The following is a 20,576-nucleotide window of genomic DNA, read 5'->3' as shown; positions in this document are numbered from 1 at the left end:
GAAATTTGATGGCGGAGAGGAAGATGCTGTTCTTAATTTGCTGATTATGTATCTTCCGGCTCCTGTACCTCCTCCCTGAAGGTAGTAACTTGAAGAGGGCATGTCCTGGATGCTCCCTGAGGGTCTTAAATAATGCCCTGAGGCACTGCATCTTTAAGGGGTCCTCAGTGGTGGGGAGGGTTGTGTTAGTGGTGGGACAGGCTGAGTCTATAATCCTCTGTAGTCTTTTGTGATCCTGTTCACTGGAGACTCTGTGTAACACTGTGATGCAACCAACCAGAACACTCTCCACCTTGCATCTGTAGAAATTTGCAAGGGTTGCCTTTAACAAATTCCTGCTGGCTGATCTTGATGACTACATAATCACTAATTTTACCTTCTGGTATAAGTTCCTGCAGTTGTTAGAAAAAATTCCATAACTACAGACCATTCATTTATTATTCTATCATTTGCAAAGGGAAACCTAGCAACATTTAATTTTCTTCCAGCTTACTAGCTATTCATCATGTATTCATTTTCACCAACTACTTGATAACATCCTGCTTGTTTTAGAATTTTATCTTCCACTATCAGGAAGTTTTGGGAAATGGTTAAGTGTTGTTAGAATGTTTGCAAGAACAATGCTTGTCCTTGGGGATGCATGTGCCCAGTCCTAGTGTATGCTATTTTATATCAGTATATGCTTTGTGAACTTTAACAAAGATTGCAGTGTGCTCATAATTTCTAACATAAAATTTTGTTTAATTATTGAAATGTGGGTGTACAGCATAAGAAATGATCCTTGGTAACATGTATAATTATTTGATCCTGATTTATGTATAGCTGCAGCACAACACTCCCATTTCCTGAGCTAGTTTTAGAAGTTGTATGGGAATAACAATTTAAGTTGCTTAATTGCTTTCCAGAAAGTGAGCATAATAAAACCACCCACAAATTCCTTGTAACGAATCAGCTAAGCAGTTGGTCAAGTATATATCCACTGCCTATTGGCTTTTAGCACCTTGGTTATTAATATCTGCAATCTGCAACATGTAATTTCCTTTTAAGCAATGTTCTTTTAAATTGACTTAATGGACTACAGTTTTCAATCTTCTGAAAGACTTGGTGGACCTAACTCCTTAGCAAGCAGGAACGGCAACCTTAAGCGGACGAAGGTTCATCGGTATGGCTGGAAGTGGGTGGGAGGCAGGAGGGGGGGAAATTCCAAACTCGGGTGAAACACAGAGGAATGAGACCCCCTCTATCTGGCATCTTGCTAGCAAATATGCAGTTGCTTGAGAACAAAATTGAGGACCTGAGGGCAAGATTGCCGTATAGAACTGAAATGAAGGACTGTTGTGTTCTATGTTTAACTGAGACATGGCTTACTTCCAGGATGCCAGATATGGCAGTCAGACTCAAAGGTTTCTCGATTCACAGGATGGACTGAACTGCTGATTGGGAAAAGGCAAAAGGTGGAGGTGTGTGTTTGATGATAAACTCTTGATGATGCTTCGATGTGGTGGTTTTGTTGAAATCGTGTTCCCCTGATCTTGAACACCAATAATCAAATGCCATCTGTTCTACTTACCTAGGGAGTTCACAACTATGATTCTCACTGGAGTTTGCATACTAGGCCAAGTATAATCAAATGCTGAGATACTGCATGATGCAGTCTTCAAACAAGAAGCAGTCTACCCTGTTGCATTTCAAATCATAGTTGGGCACTTCAACCAGGCTTGTTTGAAAAGATCCCTGAACAATTACCATCAGTATATAACCTGCAACACCAAAGGTCACTTGGACCACTGCCAAGGAGTGCCTACTGTTCTATGCTCAGACTGTATTTCAGTCTATCTGATCACTTGGCTGTGTTCAAGGATTCATCAGTGGATCTGAATGAATACACCATGGTTGCCATGGACTTCATAAAAGTAGTTGTAGATGAGTGTCCTCACAAAATCATTCAGAGTCTTCCCCAACCAGAAGCCCTGAATGAATCGTGAGATCTGCAATCTGCTGAGGGTCGGATCATTCAAGTCTGGTGGCTAAGAAATGTACGATTTTCAGAAAGCTAACTAATGTACTCCAGGGAGCGCAAAGCGCAGAATCAAATATCACTGTGATTATTGTACACTCTAGTATCAATTGTTTGGCGACAATAAAGTAAAGTAATGGTTGGTGGCAATCCCAGACTAAACGAATCAACAAAGGATGCTTAATAGATGTGGTAGGGCTTGAATGCTATAATCTCTTCTAAAGTAAAATCAAATGACATGGACAACAACAGGCCTTTGCTTCCAGATGAGCTCAATGCCTTCTATGCTCACTTTGACCTTCAAAAACATTGAGGAACCATCATGAACTTCCATAGCCCCCAGTGATCCTGTGATTTCAGACTCCTGAGGCTGATTTGTGACCAACCTTCAGGAGGGTGAACCCACGAAAAGCATCTGACCCAGATGGGGTCCCAGGCTAAGTACTAAAGACCTGTGCTAATCAACTGACTGAAGTGTTCACTGAGATCTTTAATCTCTCGCTTCGGCAGTCTGAGGTACTCACCTGCTTCAAGCAGGCTTCAGTTATACCGGTGCCCAAGATGAACATGATAACTTGCTCCTATGACTATCGTGCAGTAGCACATGTAGCCATATTGATTCGGTGCTTTGAGAGGTTGGTGATGAAACGTATTAACTCCTGCCTGAGAAGTGACTTGGATCCACTCCAATATGCCTACCGACGCAACAGGTCCATAGCAGATGCCATCTCATAGGCTCTTCACTTAACCCTGGAACATCTGGACAGTAAAGATGCATACATCAGGATGCTGTTTATCAACTACAGCTCGGCATTTAATAACATGATCCCCTCAAACTAGTCAATAAGATTCAAGATCTCTGCTTCAGTACCTCATTGTGCAATTAGATCTTTGAATTTCTCACTTGCAGACTCCAGTCAGCACTGACAAATCAGCATCTAGGAGGGAGATTGGACATCTGGCTGAGTGGTGCCACAACAAAAACTTCTTACTCAGTGTCAGCAAGACTAAGGAGATGATTATTGACTTCAGGAGGAGGAAACTGGAGATCCATGAGCCAGTCCTCATCAGAGGATCAGAGTTGGATGAGTTCAGCAACTTTAACTTCCTTAGTATTATCATTTTGGAGGACTAGTCCTGGGCCCAGCAAGTAAATATGATTACAAAGCAAGGACGGCAGTGCCTCTACTGCCCTAGGAGTTTGCAAAGATTCAACATGACATTCAAAATGTTGACAAACTTCTATAGAACTGTGGTGGAGAGTATATTGACTGTCTGCATCACAGCCTAGTATGGAAACACCAATCGTCTAGAATGGAAAATCTTACAAAAAATGGTGGATACAGCCCAGTCCATCACAGCTAAAGCCCTCTCCACCATTGAGCATATCTACACAGAGCGTTCTTGCAGGAAAGCAGCATCTAAAATCAGGGACCCACACCACCCAGGTCATGCTCTTTTCTCACTGCTGCCATCAGAAAGAAGATACAGGAGTCTCAGGACTACCACCACCTGGTTCACCCACCAGAGGGGATACCTTCACTTGCCCATCACTGAGATGTTCCCACAACCTATGGACCCACTCTTCATCTCACATTCTTGATATTTATTGCTAATTTATTCATTATTATTATTTTTTTCTTTTTGTGTTGCACAGTTTGTTGCCTTTTGCTGTTTGGTTGGATGTCCCAATCGGTGCAGTCTTTCATTTATTCTGTTCTGGATTTATTGAGTCTGCCTACAAGAAAATGAATCTCAGGGTTGTATATGAAAACATACACTGTATGTACTTTGATTAAAAAAATAGTTTGAACTTTGAGAATAATAAACTGAAATGATTGATGAGACTGTCTGAATAATATGCTTTATATGGACTCAAATAAGATCTTTGATAAGGACTTCATCCAGGAATTTGTCGATCATCACATTTGTACTCAACACTTCTTTCAAATCACTTTTATTGTATGTACACTATTATAATACATTTTCCAGTGTTCCTTGGGACAGCAGGAAATTGCAAACTTGACAGTTTAAACAGTGTGGGAAACAGGCACCCAGCAGATTGAATGAGAGTTTAGTAACTAGGGCCTTGGTGATGAGATGGGAATACAGGATCTGGGTCCTTGACCTTTCAGAAGGGAGCGTGGGAATCGGGACTGCGGGGCATGGGGGAGAAAGGACTCCAGTGGATCAGGAGGAGCGAGTGAGTCAGGGTCCTGGATAGTTGGAGGGAATCTGGGAACCACGGCACTGGCAAACGGAAGGGACTGTGGGAACAGGAGCAGTGGTGCATCCAGAGCATATCAAACATCTGGTGAGCCAGATACTGAACCATTGATACTTCCACATGAGAATAAGGTGGATTATTCCAGTTTTGCTATAATGTACATTAGTTATTACCCTATCCTCCACTTTTGTAACTTTGATAAGATCAGTTTCCTTGGGCATCCTTTCCGTCTGATTAGTTGAAAATGTTCCACTTTTGGTTATTCTATTGTTTCTAGTAATTGCTTGCTGGCAGATGCTGGAAAAACTGCTGTATAATTTCATGGTTTCTCCACCCTCATATCTGTGGTAGATTCTTCTCCATTCCCTTTTGCCTCTTTGGTTTTTACGTGCTACTGCACCCAGGTTTCTGTTGTTCCATGCATCTTTGGTACTTTAGGTGGGCACAGTGAGCCTTTCCCACTTCTGGTACTTCAAATGATAAAATGTAATGGCTTGCATAGGTGTACTGAGAGCATTGGCTTTCTGCATCAACAGATTGTTGTACTGTCATGTTGTCAGTATTTATATAATGACTAACAAAATGGAATCTTCAGAAGAAAATAATTTCATAAGTAGAAACATAGAATTGATTTTCATTGTAACCTGATTTCTCTGACTTTTAGTAATTTTTCTCCTTCCCCCTTCTCTCTTTTTCCATTCCCCTCTCTGGATTCCTTCTTGCCCTCTTCTCTTCAGCTGCTTATTACTTCCCTTTGGTGCTCCATATCCTTCACTTTCTCTGATGTCCACTCTCCTCTCCTATCAAATTCCTTCTCTTTCAGCCCTTTTCCACCTATCACTTCCCAGCTTCTTACTTCATCCCCTCCCACCTGCCTTCCCCCAACCTTCTTTCACCCATCACCTGCCAACTTGTACTCCTTCCCCTCTTCCGCCCCACCACCTCAGTTTTATCCAGGCTACTTCCCCTTTTCTTTCCAGTCCTGATGAAGGGTCTCAGGCCAAAACGTTGACTGTTTATTCCTCTCCCTAGATACCGCCAGACCTGCTGAGTTCCTCCAGCATTTTGCATGTGTTACTCTTGATTTCCATCACCTACAGAATCTCTTGTGTTTATGATTTAATAAAAGTAGTATGTACTGTAAAACTGTTATCGACGGAAAAGGATTGTAAAGATAAAAATTATTACATTGATTATCTACTAATGTCATAAATTAATATGCAATTTTGAATTATATAATGTATGAGTAAATGGATGCACAAGTATTATAGATTTATTTTCATGCAGAATATGCTGTCTGACTATATAATTTCTTTCCCCGTCAGTATTGAAGGAGAATATGTTCCAGTGGAAGGTGATGAGGTCTCGTACAAAGTCTGTCTAATTCCTCCCAAAAACGAGAAGAAGCAGGCTGTTGAGGTGGTTATCACCCATCTAGCACCAGGAACGAAGCATGAAACGTGGTCAGGACAAGTTATCAGCTCATAAAAATGGCCAGCAATTAAATCCTGCCTTCTAACAAGAGGAATAAGTGTGAGCAGATCTCTTGAGTGAAGTGTCTGGGCAATGTCTAGTCCAACCAACTGCTTGCAGGATTAAAGATATTTTAGCAAATGTGTTGTACTTTAAATGCTTAAAAACAGTAAAACAGTTGGTTAATGGTTTGAATTTCACTCATACTGTGCATGTTTCTATTAAGGTGTCTGAGCTGGTGAATGTACATGTAGAGTTTTAAAAACATACATCAAAAGTGCAGTCCTCCTCCAAAAAAAAGTTCCATTACTCTAACAATTATATTAAAATCCACACTTTCTTACTAAAGCAGGAATGCAATGCAAATTCACTTTAAACTGCACTGCCCTTGCAAGTTGTAGATTCATTAAATATCTTACATAGAGTATCTTGTTTTTAAATTATGGGCTTTATCATGTTGAGGAATAGTCATCATACAATATTTACTGCTTCTCTAATGCATCTCCATGACACATTCCTCAAGATAAGCAGGTAAATAGGCCTCCGCCCAGTTCTCTGCAAACTAATTGCCAGGAGGTTAAGAACACTACACAACTCCACTCTCCTTAATGCACAATATATGTGAAGTTAGTGGAGATGATTATCAAATGTACGTTGATTATTTTAGTTAGCAACCTGCAGAGCTGCTGTGTAAATCTCTGGTTTCACCCTTTTGAAAAAATGCAGTGCCTTAAGATTATACCAACATTGATTTGGCACTGCTAATTTCTGTCAGGGTTCTGACCATCCAGCAGAGAAATGATTGATCAGTCCGGCTGGATGTCTGAAATCTTGTTTATCGGTTTTCAAGTGGATTTATATGCATTTTGGGCTTTCAGACTATAGATTTTGATTTGAATCTTCTATTTTCTTATAAACATGCTGTGTATCAGCTGATGGGAAGCATATTTGATTGGCTATTCTTTGTCATATCTCGGCAATTGTTTCCAATGGTACCCGAAGTTAATATGAATATCCAGGTAAAAGGGCATTCTGCTTTAAAGTACTTAGCCCTTGGCCCTAAATTTCTGACAAGTGCATGATAAACTTTTATACCAATAACTCCTCGGATTTGTAGGATCGAATAATTCTGTCAGTGTAAAAGGGGAATATCAATTTGTAGGATTATAGAGAACATAATTCTGGCTGTTTTAAGACATAGTTAATTGCTGATGCACAGCATGTGAATTGTGGGTGTTGAAAATGCCCTGCATTTACTGACAAGGATCTATCAAGGTAAGGGGTAGTCTGCACTTGTGTTTCAATATAAGAGCTTAAAATATTGTCATATCTTTGTTTTCTTGACTTGTGAAGAATATTTTTATTCTTCAGTGCCTTAGTTTCAATCTCTTCAAACTCAGTTTGGTTTCCCCATGACACATTAAGTGGTCTATACTTACCAAGATGAATATTGTATTTTAGTATAATCTGTTAAGTTCAACTATTGGAATTTGAGACACTTTGACAGTTAATGTATCATGTTGTGCCTTTTGGCATTGATATTATCTGTATTTCTGATTAGAGGACAAATAAAATTTGGTGTTTAAATGAATGGATTGTTTTTGATGTAAGTACATTACCAACCTAGTAAATCGCAAGATGACATTAACATTCAAAATGAAAATCTTCCTGTAAGAATTTTGGACTGCTAGCACATTTTTTTCCAATTGTGTTTTAGGAGGAGAAAAATCAATTAAAAACCAGGTGACAGAGGGGATGAAAAAGGCCTATTCATGATTACAAGTAGCCAGAAATAATTACTTGAACCTGATTGTAAATCTGGTGATTCTATTGAAGGGGAAATCATAGACAAAAAAACCTAGCCATTTTATTATTTATCAGGAGATGATCGATATTACACATTTACTGTGCAGATAGAGATGAAAATTAGAACTGAATATGCTAATTTTATGTCAAAAATGAAACATGAATTGCAATATTTATTGTTATTTATTATTATATAAAATTCTTCCACTCCAATAATGGTATTCACTCAGAAAAGTAGTTTAGTTCTGTAGGTTATTTCATTTTTTTTTTAAAACACATATAGGGTAAAATTAGCCAAATGTGACAATTGAATTATTTTTTTTCTCCAAAGGGTGTTTAAATACTATTTAATGCTTTCAGCTCCCTGCTTTAATGTTTGAGATTTCTTCCAATTTTGAGTTGCCAATTATCCTGCTACTTGCTAATGGAAGCCACTGAGTTCCCCACTGAGCCTGTGCCAACTATCATGTCTATTTATATAGTTTCACTCGGCTTTATTCAAACAACTACCAAGATGCCTTGAATGTTATTGTTTCTTTCTCTACTACCCCCTCTGACAGTTCATTCTAAGTACCAACTCTTTGTGTGAAAAATATATCCTCAGATCTCTCCCCTCTCACTTTATACCCGTGCCTTCTCATTTTACACACTCCTACCAAAGGGGAAAGAGTGGATATCTACCCAAACTAATCCTCACTGTGTGTTTGTGTGTGTGTGTGTGTGTAATAGCCTGTTTAGTACAACATTTCAAGTGTGGCCGAATATTTTTTTTAACGTATTTAAAGTCACATAAGAATACTGAAGCTGGAGATTTGTGGACAGTTTTTCCAAGCTCAGTGATGGGTTGTAAATCTTGATGGAAAAACCTAAATCATTGACATCTAAATGATGGACAATTTTAGAACAGGTGCTGCATTGTAGAGGGTTTGTTATATGTTAGTGGGGAGAGATGTACAGTGACAAGGCAAGAAAAGCGGGACAGAAGATTAACCACCTTGAGGGAATATGCATTCTCTTCAGTTGTTTATCTTAATTGTAATTGGTCTTGTCATCACGAGGACTTTCTCTCGAAGGAAAAATTCAAGTGCAAATTTTATGTGCAACTAATGAATACAAATATTGTTGATGTGAATGATATCACATTTCAGAATTTTCTGAAGTTGAAGGATAATGCTTGAAATGAGAATTGAATCCTTGTTTCAAAATGTTTCACTATTTAATACAGAAACTGAATTGAACTTTTGATACAAAATCAATATTTTCCTTATGGCTGGTTGCAAATTTCAGGTCTGCTCACTTTTCCAGATACTTCAAATTCCTCCATGCTACTGGTAAGAGAGGTAAGACATTCTTCCAGCTGTATCTTATTAAAACAAAGGACAGAATAAGATGTTGGGCAGATAAGCTATGCTATTTTGGTTACTACTTATTTTCAGATTGTACATGCAAAACAGATAATTCAAGCAGCTGGCATAAACCTCAGAAAAAAGTAAATGATGGTTGTTGGAGATCAAACATTTCAGCTGAAGAACATATCTTCAGAGATTGAAAGAGTGCAGAGAAAACTTAAGGATGTTGTTGGAACTTGAGCTATAGGGAAAGATTGAATAGTTAGGACTTTATTTCCTGGATCACAGGAGAGTGAAAGGAGGTTTGTTCAAGTTTATGAGGGGTATAGATAGGCTAAATGCAAGTGGCTTTTATCACTGAGGTCAGGTCAGACTAGAACTAGATGTCATAGTTAAGGGTGAAAGGTGAAATATTTTAAGAGGAACTTCTTCACTCAGAGGGTGTTGAGAGTGTGGCACAAGCTGCCAGAAGTGGTGGATGCAGGTTCAATTGTAACACTTAAGAGAAGTTAGGATAGGTATGTGGCTGAGAGGGGTATATGGAGGTCTATGGTCGAGGTGCAGATCAGTGGGATTTAGGCAGATTAATAGTTTGGCATGGACTATATGGGCCAAAGGGCCTGTTTCTCTGCTGTGGCTCGATGATTCTAACACTGAATTCCCAACACAGTCTAGGGCAATCTAACCTACTCACTGGCAATCTACTCCCCAGCCTGAATGATCACTCCATTATCTAGTGGCTCAGTGGAGCTGCCAAAATGCACCATGTTTACTGGCCAAGTTCACAACTTCAAAAAATCAAATGCACTTGTAAAAAAGAGTGAGGTGAAGCCATGGCATTGAATGGGAGCTTTATTACATGTAAATATCTGTTTTCATTGTAAATGAAAAGAACTGCAATCCATAGTGCAGCAGATTAAAGGTTTATAAAGAAAGGACATTATTTCATGTATACATTTTGGTTATGGTTTTCTCCTTGAGCAACTTTTCTAAACTACATGACTACAGTCAATTTTTCTTGGAATATAAGCTACATGATATTTTAAATTTTTTTTTGGTAATTAAAGCCTTGAAGTGCACAGAATTAAATGTCATAGTTTACAGAATCAAACTTGCAAACTAATTAAATCTATTATAGATCTTTCTCATTTCAGTCATGACATAAACCAGTGTCACATGACACAACGTCATATGTTGAATTTATAACTAGCTGTTTCCATTAAAATTTATATAGTGATGAAGATATTGTTTTTACATCGTATGGAATGAAAAAGGTTGGTTGCAACAGGCAGTTAAAATTGCTTTCCCTCACTGGGATACAGTTTTTATTAAATTAGTCTATTTCACATGCACGTCTGGAGGTAGAACAGTTGTAAATTGACAGCCATTCTTACAGCTAAAAACCAATGTAAGATTCAGCCTGAAAGAAGATTTTAACCAGTAACTGTGGTCCCAAATATTTAATTATGAAACAATAGAACAGTCAACATCAGTTTAAAAAATCATGATAAATGACCACTGCATAACAATGATTTGTATGATTGTTATTAAAGTCTATCAACCAATGGGCATGATCAAAACTACTACAGTAGAATTTCTTGCAACATACACCATCCTTCCCTGTGACCAGCACACACATGCTAAGCAAATCTAAAAACTAAATTCTATGTTGAGATACAAGTAACAGTGTTTGTTATTCTTGTTGACAACTTTGGTCCTGATTTGTAATTTAGCTGTTTTTTTCCCCCCTGTAAAAAGGAAATGTCATTTTGGAAAGGGTGACATAATTCATTCATTACATTACTTCCCTGCCTATGTTATAAAGTAAATAGTTTCTAATTGCTTTTAGTCAGTCAATCTAAGTTTAATATCTATGCAAGATTCTACTTTAAAGGTCCATTGAAAGAATCTTCTATTAACAGTCAGATCTTGTTCCATCAAAATGTAGTGATTTTTTGTTGTGCAGGATTACTGTACAAATAGTTACAAGTGCTAGACATTGTAGATATAATTCAAGTATTTACTTCACATTGGAAAATGAGTCGTCTTTGGCATTTCCAACATCCACAACTTTATGATTGAGTACTGGCACTTGAGTTGAAAAACAGTTCATCACAAATCCTCCTAGTGTCTCCTGGGCACGTCACAGAATGACCAATAGTCCTTGCATCAATGTAGATTTCATAATCGTTCCCTCCCTGCAAATGAAAGGTAACTTGTGATTAGAGAAGAACTGTAATGGATTGTTTTCTAAACAATTCATATCATAGTTAATCTGAGGAGTTTTTACATTAGGATATTAGACAGATTGATGGTAGCTCAATGGAAGGCAAAAAACAATGTAGATTACAAATATAAAGATCATTTAAAATATTCTGAATCCTTTAATGTTGAATAGGACTTATGCAGGAATTCAGACTGAAGTGGTGCTTTAGTCAAATTATGCATAGAACTCCGATTAGAAATTGCAGGAAACAGTTCTTCACCCGAAATGTGAACCCTTTCTCTTTATTACTTTACCTGTGGAATGATCCAGTATTCCCTATTTTGGGGAGGATTGGCAGTATTCCCTATTTTGGGGAGGCATTGCGGTAGTAATGCACCACATGAAGATAACTTTCCTGACATTGGTACTGAACTTATCAATAATTTAATGAGGTAAAGTTTTAGCTGTAAGCTGAGAAATATGTTGGTCCTGACCTTCCTTTATTCTCTATGGTACAAGTAAAGTTTCTATGCACACTCTGGATATTGGTAAATGCCTTAATAACGTAGGCTTCAAAGGCAGCTTGAACCCACAACGTCTGCACTGGGAGTTTTAAAGGTGGAGGAAGGAACCAGCTGTATTCAGGTAAACCAGATTAACCAACAGTGTCTTAAAGGAGGCCAGGCAGCAACTTTTATGTGTGTTGCTTGAAATTCCAGCATCTGCAGATTTCCTCGTGTTAGTGTCTTAAATACACATTTTTAAAAAGTGCAGCTTGTGGTTTTGAAATGCTGTGATAAGCTATGGTATCCTGCCTCCATGAATCAACCAGTCATGCTCTGGTCATCTTCCTCTGCCACAGTGGTGACCTGAGTTCTAAAGGGATAAGCCTTTCAACAGCCAGGATTTATGGATGTCCTCACATCTGGGAATCTGGCACATGACTATGCAAAATGGAGAAAAAGCATTGAAGGTGGTATTAAAAACTTTAAATTTATGCAGCAGGTGCACAGAAATACCCTGTAAAAGTGACAAATGGAGCATACCATCTCACAAACTACCCAAACATGAGGAATTCTGCAGATGCTGCAAATTCAAGCAACACACATCAAAGTTGCTGGTGAACGCAGCAGGTCAGGCAGCATCTCTAGGAAGGGGTACAGTCGACGTTTCAGGCTGGGACCCTTCGTCAGGACGTTTTTGATGTGTGTCACAAACTACCCAGTAGTTTTCCTTGTCCCTACCTCCTGGCCCATCAGTGGGACAGTCAATGGTTTGCATATTACAACGAATACCCCATGGCTATTAAAAACAGTGGAAGCAAGTTATCCTCTATTGAGAGATTGCTTTAGTAGAAAAGAATTTTGGCCGACATTGGCAGCTTGCTGGTATGCTGGGCCTGAGGGCATCTAGCTGATTTGTTCCAGTACAGAGCTTAATCTCTTTGTTCAGTTTGTGCTAGGAAGTTAATAGAATGACCCTGGCTTTCAGCTAGGTGTTAATATTTACTCTCAATGGTTGCTTTTTGACAAAAAGAGCCCATTTTTACAAAAATGATTTGTAAAAGCTCTCCACTGAATCAATAAAATCAGGCATGAGCTAAAGCAACAAGCACGTCTCAAAATTAGACAGCAGAGCTTTTTTGGTGCAGTGGAACATCAGTGTCAAGTAAATGCTCCTATTGTCACAAAATTAATCTGTAACAGGTGCATGTCACAGGTTGCATATCTGAACACTTTGGTGTAGATTCTGACTGCACCAGATTAAACTTAGTTCCACTTTAATCACATACTCCTTAGCAATCAAGGAAACCTCCAAGATCCTGTTTCAGCTTGTATTTTTGGTGAAAACTTCCAATAAGTGTTAAAATGCACTTTTAGAAACAAATGTTTTTATTATAATCATATTTGCTGTTGGTACAAAATGTAATACACCAACAGGAGTTCAATCCAATTTCCCATGTAAAACCTGATGAAGGAATTTTGCTTGTCAGCCAAAGTTCTACACTGTCATTAAAGCTCTATAGGCAGAAGGTGGAATGGTGTTAAACAGGAGTGAGAATCCTCTAACTGATACTGCATTAACTACTGCCTCACTGAATGATTATTTGTTAAGGAGTTCATGGTTCTCCAATCTGAGCATTCACAATTACATAAAACCCAGAGCTTCAAAAGAAACGTGCACTGGTGCAAAGCCCTACCCTTCCTGATACTGCAGATTGCTGCCTCAGGAAGGACCACAAAAACTGTTCTATGAATTTATGGTGTAACCTGTTTTCTCTATTAACTCCCTACCTTCCCATAGATAATCTGAGGTATGACAAAAAAAAAAAGAAAAAGGCATTCATTATTCTTGTGAGACCATGGATTTGCGCCTTGGAAGGTTTCCAGAGCGCAGGTCTGGGCAAGGTTGTATGGAAGACTGGCAGTTGCCCATGCTGCAAGTCTCCCCTCTCCATGCCGCCGTTGTCCAAGGGAAGGGCACTAGGGCTGATACAGCTTGGCACCAGTGTTGTCACAGAGCAATGTGTGGTTAAGTGCCTTGCTCAAGGACACAACACGCTGCCTCAGCTAAGGCTCAAACTAGCGACCTTCAGATCATTAGACCGATGTCTTAACCACCAACTAGAAACAGAATCAGCTATTTAAGAAATACTGAAAATGGAAGAAAAGCTAAGCACAATCAATCCACAAACAAGGGAAAATCTGCAGATGCTGGAAATCCAAGCAACATGCACACACAAAATGCTGGAGGAACTCAGCAGGCCAGGCAGCAACTATGGAGAACAGCAGAGTCAACATTTTGGGCCAAAACCCTCCAGGACTGTTCCGAAGGGTTTCAGCCCGAAACGCCGACCTTACTTTTTTCCATAGGTGCTGCCTGGCCCACTGAGGTCCTCCAGCATTTTGTGTTTGTAAGCAAATTAATCTTCAAAACGTTTGAAAACTCATGCAGTTGATTTAGTATTCCCAAGTGACTTTATTGTAACAAGTTAAACTTGGGACTGAACAATTGGGAGAATGGTGATGGGAGATGGGAAGTGAGGTATGGGACTAAAAGGAGGGATGGGAGGCTTAGGAGAAGGGATACTTTGGGGTGGGGGGCAGAGTAATGAGAAGGGAGCTAAGGTAAGTATAAACAGGCATTGGTCTTGGTGTGGTAACAGAATGGAAGTTCTACATCGTGTTATATTGCACTGGGCTTCCCACTCTAAATGAAGTGATTCCAGTCCGGTTCCATAAGGTCACTTGAAATTTTAATACATTAATTTTTGCAGTATTAAAACACTCTTAACTCACTGGTGAAGTTTTATCCCCAAAAAAGTGGATGGTCTTTAAGTTATCTTTCTCGAGGATTCCCAGACAGTATCGCTTATCCCACCCATCCGGAAACACGTCAAAGCTGATCTGCCCACCTAGAGAATTGGAAAAAGTAAAACAGGTTTGACATGACGCTGCACTTTCAAATGCTGAAACCTCTTGTGCTAATAACTATAAATAACACATGAAATGTTTACTATTATTATTGTAATCAAGATTTAGCACACATCCTTCAAGAATCTCCTTGGTAGTTATACAATCAACCAACAAAATATTTGGTTTGATGCTTAAAACAGGCAAGTGTGGGTCTTGAAACTGGGCAGCTGCTGGACTTGTCTTGAGAAGCCATACTTACCCATGGTGAAAATTTTGGAGATCATTCCAACAGTAGTGAGGAACAAAATCAGCTAGATCAAATCAGTCTGCAAGTCCAAACATGAACTCCCTGTACTTCATGGTTTGACTAATCATGGTCTTCAGTTCTGGTCTCAAAGTCAAAATGAATTTGATTTCTAATAAACTGCATAAGACATTATGCATTCCATATGAAATTACATAAAAATATAGTTTACTTAATTACTGGTCTCTTTATTTGTGTGAGGTGGATTAACAGGATACAAGCTGCTTGAGAATCAGTGGGATAATATTCTGTAGAAGCCGGCGGCGCGACGCAGCTCGCAGCAGTCACTCCGGTGGTGATGTCTGTTATTTGTCAAGTAGGGGGCCGTGCACAATCCTGATTTGATGGAGACTGACGTGAGAGCACAGAAGAACATCTGGTGAAACTTCTGAAATGCCTGCTTCGCTGCTGCTGCTACTGTGCGGTCCCGAATCTCCGGAGGAGAAGGCCCTGAGCCCTCAGCTTTGCTTGTTGCTTGGCGGCTGGGGTGGGGTTGAAGCACTTGGCAGAGGATGGTGCTCAGAGAGGCTGTGTCGGAGAGGCTCGAAGTTTTCGGACGGACTCAAGAGTCCGCTGCGGTCGGGTGCTTCCAATGGTGCTGCATCGGCGAGTTGGCGGCGCTTGGAGGTTCATGGCGGGGAGAGTTCCTCCCTTCTGCCGCCTGCGTAGGATGATGAGTCTCTCCGGACTTTAAGACTTTTTTTTGACTGTGCCCATGGTCTGCTCTTTATCAAATTATGGTATTGTTTTGCACCGTCGTAACTATATGTTATAATTATGTGGTTTTGTCAGTTTTAGTCTTGGTTTGGCCTGTGTTTTTCTTGTGATATCATTCTGGAGGAACGTTGTATCATTTTTTAATGCATGCATTTCTAAATGACAATAAACGAGGACTGAGTGTCCTCATAATCTATAATATTAATATAGGAAATATGGATGCTAAGAACCAGGCTTCAAACCCATATTTCTATATTGTTTTGCAGAAGCACTCTTCTAATGATTCATATTGAAATCACATAGTAAACAATCTGCTCTCTGTTACAAAAGCAGCTGCCAGAGGTTGATGCTGAGGGTACCCACTTGACACAAATAGTCCTATAAACTAACTATAGTATTTATACAGACATTGACTGGCTCCTTAACACATGCATAGGAGATGTATACACATGTATACTGTATACTGTATCGAGATATGACCATGAGACCAAATATGGAGGGAATATAATGGGCCATATCAAGGTAGATGAAACTGTGCCATGGGAACATGTATCCAATCACACAAGGTCCATAAAACCTCCATGGCATGAAACACTTGAGATCAGGACCACGGAAATAAAAATGTAAATAAGTGTGAATTGTACTAGATGGTTGAGAACAAAATCTGAATAGACCGGACACTGGAGCTACTATAGTATTAAGGCATAAGCATCATTGAAAAACAATTACCTAGCGGGGACATGCATCTCAAACATATGTAGAAACTTAAGAGTTCTTAAGATTGCTTCTACCTTAGATAGTCTGAATCTCGTCCATCATCATCATTATCAGTTAGTAAAAGATATAAAATTCTGTTTGATTCTCAGACATTCTACTTGATTTCTCCTGAACATATTTGTTCTTGATTGTTTAAATAAAGGCTCATTAAAATTACAGCTTTGGGCTGTCATAAACTTACCCTTATTTGACTGCATACCTGTCCTCAATGCAATGATTATCTCAGTAAAGCAAAGCAAAAGTAAATTGAAAAATATAGAACAGCTTTATACAATGTATTATTTTATTAAATTACATGATTTTTTTTCTGACAAGGTGTTGCAGAACAATGAAGGATTACTAGTTTCTGTTTTTAATCATACATTTGCCGTAACTATTTCAAACTCGTTTTTTCCCCATTTTCCTACATAGTAAAGAGAATTATAATTACCTATAGAAAAGGTGAGCCCTTTCCCTGCAAATTCTCTTTGTAAATCAGCCACAAATCTTTCTCTGATTTTTTCTTTCTGTTATGAAACAAAGCAAATTTTAGATGCCAAGATGTATCAGTAAGAAATATACAGCTGAACAAAAATAATCTCTGTATACCTTCTACATGTAAATCAGTTACCAAGTTGAGTTTAGGAGTTGGTTTTCATTACTACAAATTTCCTCAACACAATAAAAGCAATGGAAAGTTAAATTATACATTCAAACTGCTAATGTGCAGTTCTTTCAATACAAATTATTCAATTTCCAAGTTATCGGTTTACAAAAGGGCTAAATTAATATTTCACCTTAATGAAAATTCTATTATTTCATCAGATCAGAACAAGTAGAAAATACATGCAAAATCATTAACAATATTCAATGATTTGTGCAGCCGATCACTTGGGTTTTTTGTGACAAGATGTCATCTGTGAATTAGACAGCGATTGGTAAATGTTTTTTCAAGAAAGTAATAACCCCACAGTACTGTCCTATCACTGACAGTATCTCATCGGTTGCACAAGGAAGAATGTTAGTGAGTGAAATGTCCTCATCTGAAAAATCACTCAACAACGCAAAATACTGACTTGCACATTGCGTCTGTTTCTAATCCCCTTGCAAATAACACCTCTTGAACCATGCATTCAACTTTTATGAAGCAAACATAACAAAATAGCAGATTTGTTGATTGGCAAAGTTGACTCATCTAAATGCAGAGCAAATTCTGTGATCCCAAGTATGTTGCACAAAGTGTCTTCCATATTCTCAGCAATTTCATCTATTTGTCTTTGTGATCAGAGTTGTCACTGAGCAGAATCACTTTAAATATTTGGTCTCATGACTTAGGCAAAACCATACTCAGAACCTCGCTTTCTGCTGCAGAATCAGTTCTTCTCAAATTGTATGGAGCTGTCCAGATTTAGCAATGAGCAATGAAATGTTGTATGTTTTGTTGAGAAGTGCTGGCAAACATATTTTGGAATGTTTTCCATTTCTGAAAGTTTTCACAAAGTGACTGAAAATAAGCCAAGTTCTTGTTTGCTTTATCAGAGTGTATTCTCTTTAAAGGTCAATCAGCCTGGGCAGTTTCATTCCCTCATTTAAAAAAGCTTTTTCACACACAAGACAACATTGGCTGCTTGGTGCTGGTATAAATCCATATTTCAGATACCACACACTATACTGTCTGCACCTCTTTTTCATTTGGTCTGATTCTGCCATTTTCATTATGGATCAATGGCCATGGTCAAATGCCTATTGTTTCAAGTCCAACCTCACGTGTTGAGATCAATAAAGGGGAAAGTTTAGGACATCATCATAGCTCAGGCAAAACCCGACTCTCGGCCTAAAGGTACATAAAGTGGGGCAGCAATGTCTCAGTTAGGCTGTGGGCTAGAGGAATGCGGTCAAGGCCATTCAGAAGGGGAGATTCTGAACTTCCCGCCTTTGAACGCTGTACCCGAACTCACAGAAAATTAGTCACTGTGTGAGTAGAGTTTGAAAACTGTACTACAGTAATGAACGGTAATAATGTGCAAGCTGGGCTTGTAAATAACACAATCTCTTCAGTCCAGATTTCCCACAATAAGCCAAATACAGAAGCGTCACATTGCTTTATTGCTTTTCAACAACTATAATGCGCTTCAAGCAAAGTCTAAGAGAACAGTGGGTTAGCAAGAGATGAGGTGATTACGTGATCATTGCCATCAACTATGAAGCATTGAGAATCAAATATTTATAAGTAATACATTTCTTAAATTAAGCTCGTAATCCCTCAGCTGTCCCCCCTGCCCCCTTTATTTTTATCAACCTCTTTGAAAGCCTACCATCCCCAGAGGGGTGATTTCACCCACTTTGGAAACCACTGAGCAAGATAAAAACCAAGAAACGTTGACGACAATAAAAAATAGGCAATGGTCTGGATTGACATTAAAAGCACAGGCTGCTTCACAGACTAAGAGATTGCATATGCAAGAATCAATGTTAAGACAATGGGAGTTGTATTAATTAGCTTTCATGAAACCAGGCAACAGGCCAAGTTATTTGCACCATTGTGACTTGGCAGACCAGCCGGATGCTGTCACTTAGCATCTCAAACATGGTGTGTGTGTACTTGATTAGAGAAACTGTACAGTAGCATACTTGTTTTTGAGCTTGTTCGTGTGTTTCAAGAATAAGTTTGAAACTTTGACGTCAACAGATTGTTATATGGAAAGGAATAAAACAGGTATTGAGTTCAGCAGCATGTAAGTGGAAGATTGCAGAGTGCATAATCTGTGGTTTTAAGTGTGTACTGTTTAACTTTTATCCTTCCTTCATACTTTGCTTAGTATGGGAATTAGTGTGGAGATATTTGAGGGAAAAGTTATAACCTAGAAGATCTGTTGGGGTGATACCTATTGAGGTCAGACATCAGGTTGAGAACCTTGATGATACAAGACAGGCCTTGACCCTGGTAACTACCCCTCAACCTGGGGAGAAGCCGAGCATTCTGGCACAAACTCGGAGGAAATGATTTTGCTGGTGACACCAGTGTTGTGGAATGTATCAAAAGGGTTGAATCAGCAAACAGGAGGGAGATTGAAAACATGGCAAGAGTGGTGTAATAACAACAACCTCTCACTCAATAAGACCAAGGAACTGATTGTAGACTTCAAGAGAGGGAAACCAGGCATCCATGAGTCAGTAATCATCAGGGGATCAAAAGTGGACAGGGTCAGTAACGTTAAATTCCTGTGTGTCACTAAATCAGAGGACCTGTCCTGGAACCAACTTATAAATTATTATCGCAAAGAAAGCACGGCAGTGCCTCTACTTTTTCAGAAGTCTGCAGAGATTCAGCATGCCATTGAAAACCTCGGCAACTTCTATAGATCTGTGGTGGAAAGGGTACTGTCTGGTTGCAGTAAGGCCTTTTATAGAAATACCAATGCCTTTAACCGAAAATCCTACAAGAGATAGTGAATTCAGCCCCATACATCACGGGTAAAGCCCTCCCAACCACTGAGCACATCTACATGAAAGTTGCCATAGAAAAGCAGCATCCATCATCAAAGGTCCTCACCACCCAAGTCATGTTCTTTTCTTGCTGCTGCCATCAGGTAGAAGGTACAAGTGCCACAGGACTCACACTACCAGGTTCAAGAATGGTTACTACCTCTCAACCATGAGGCTATTGAACAACAACATACAGCTACACTTATTTAAGGACTCTGTTATATTGTTATTTCATGCTCATTATCTATTGCTATTTATTTATATCTGCATTTGCACAGTTTGTTTACATTTATAGTTCCTGATGTTTACAGGTTACAGTAACTGTTATATAGATATGCCTGCAGAAAAAGAGCCTCAGGGTTGCATGTAGTGACACGTATATGCTCTGATGATGAACTTTACTTGGAACTTAATCGTCGAAATTCACCAGATGCACCTAAAAGATATACTCGTATTGGTAAAAGCAAAATGTCTGAGGAATATCTGGGATGTTTTGGCCCAAGTTGTGCAGAATGATACATAGGCAACTACTGGAATGCCAATAATAAAGAAAAATGAGCCTACCACTGATTATGCAGAGCGTAATTATCAAGGATATGAGGAGAATTTATGGTTGAATGATCCAGGGAGAGATGTTTCATTTTTCCTGAAAATAATGAAGGCAGGCCTGAGCTCAGCCCTCCAGGAAGTTTTAGATTTGGGAAGAGCGGTGGGATCAACTTACTCTGCGATAGTGTCATGGGCTGGGGAGACAGACCAGAGGGAGAGAAGTTGTCGTAAAGTGGCTGTACTGTAGCTGCTGCGATGTCACAGAGAACT

The 20,576-nt window shown here is 39.1% G+C and overlaps 2 protein-coding genes across 4 annotated transcripts in view; one reads left to right on the top strand and one right to left on the bottom strand.

Annotated features, from left to right (window-relative positions):
* The window catches only part of carhsp1 (calcium regulated heat stable protein 1), a 76,986-nt gene extending 69,678 nt beyond the window's left edge, over positions 1–7,308 (top strand). For both annotated transcript variants that reach the window (XM_072269517.1, XM_072269516.1), the window contains one exon: positions 5,570–7,308. In XM_072269517.1, coding sequence (XP_072125618.1) covers positions 5,570–5,732 — 163 coding nt within the window. In that variant the 3' untranslated portion in view covers positions 5,733–7,308. The remainder of the gene's footprint in view (positions 1–5,569) is intronic.
* Positions 7,309–8,789: 1,481 nt separating this feature from the next.
* pmm2 (phosphomannomutase 2) overlaps positions 8,790–20,576 on the bottom strand; it is a 37,462-nt gene continuing 25,675 nt past the window's right edge. Inside the window, exons 6-9 of one of the 2 annotated variants that reach the window (XM_072268750.1) lie at positions 16,723–16,798; positions 14,378–14,493; positions 10,897–11,070; positions 8,790–8,886 (exon numbers count right to left, since the gene is read on the bottom strand). In XM_072268750.1, the coding sequence (XP_072124851.1) occupies positions 10,945–11,070; positions 14,378–14,493; positions 16,723–16,798 (318 nt within the window). In that variant the 3' untranslated portion in view covers positions 8,790–8,886; positions 10,897–10,944. The other variant, XM_072268749.1, reaches the window with a different exon arrangement.

Source organism: Mobula birostris, chromosome 9 (assembly GCF_030028105.1).
Source record: "Mobula birostris isolate sMobBir1 chromosome 9, sMobBir1.hap1, whole genome shotgun sequence".
Taxonomy (NCBI): Eukaryota; Metazoa; Chordata; class Chondrichthyes; order Myliobatiformes; family Myliobatidae; genus Mobula; species Mobula birostris.
The sequence above is the reverse complement of the archived record's forward strand: the minus strand, read 5'-3'. Positions and strand labels throughout refer to the sequence as shown.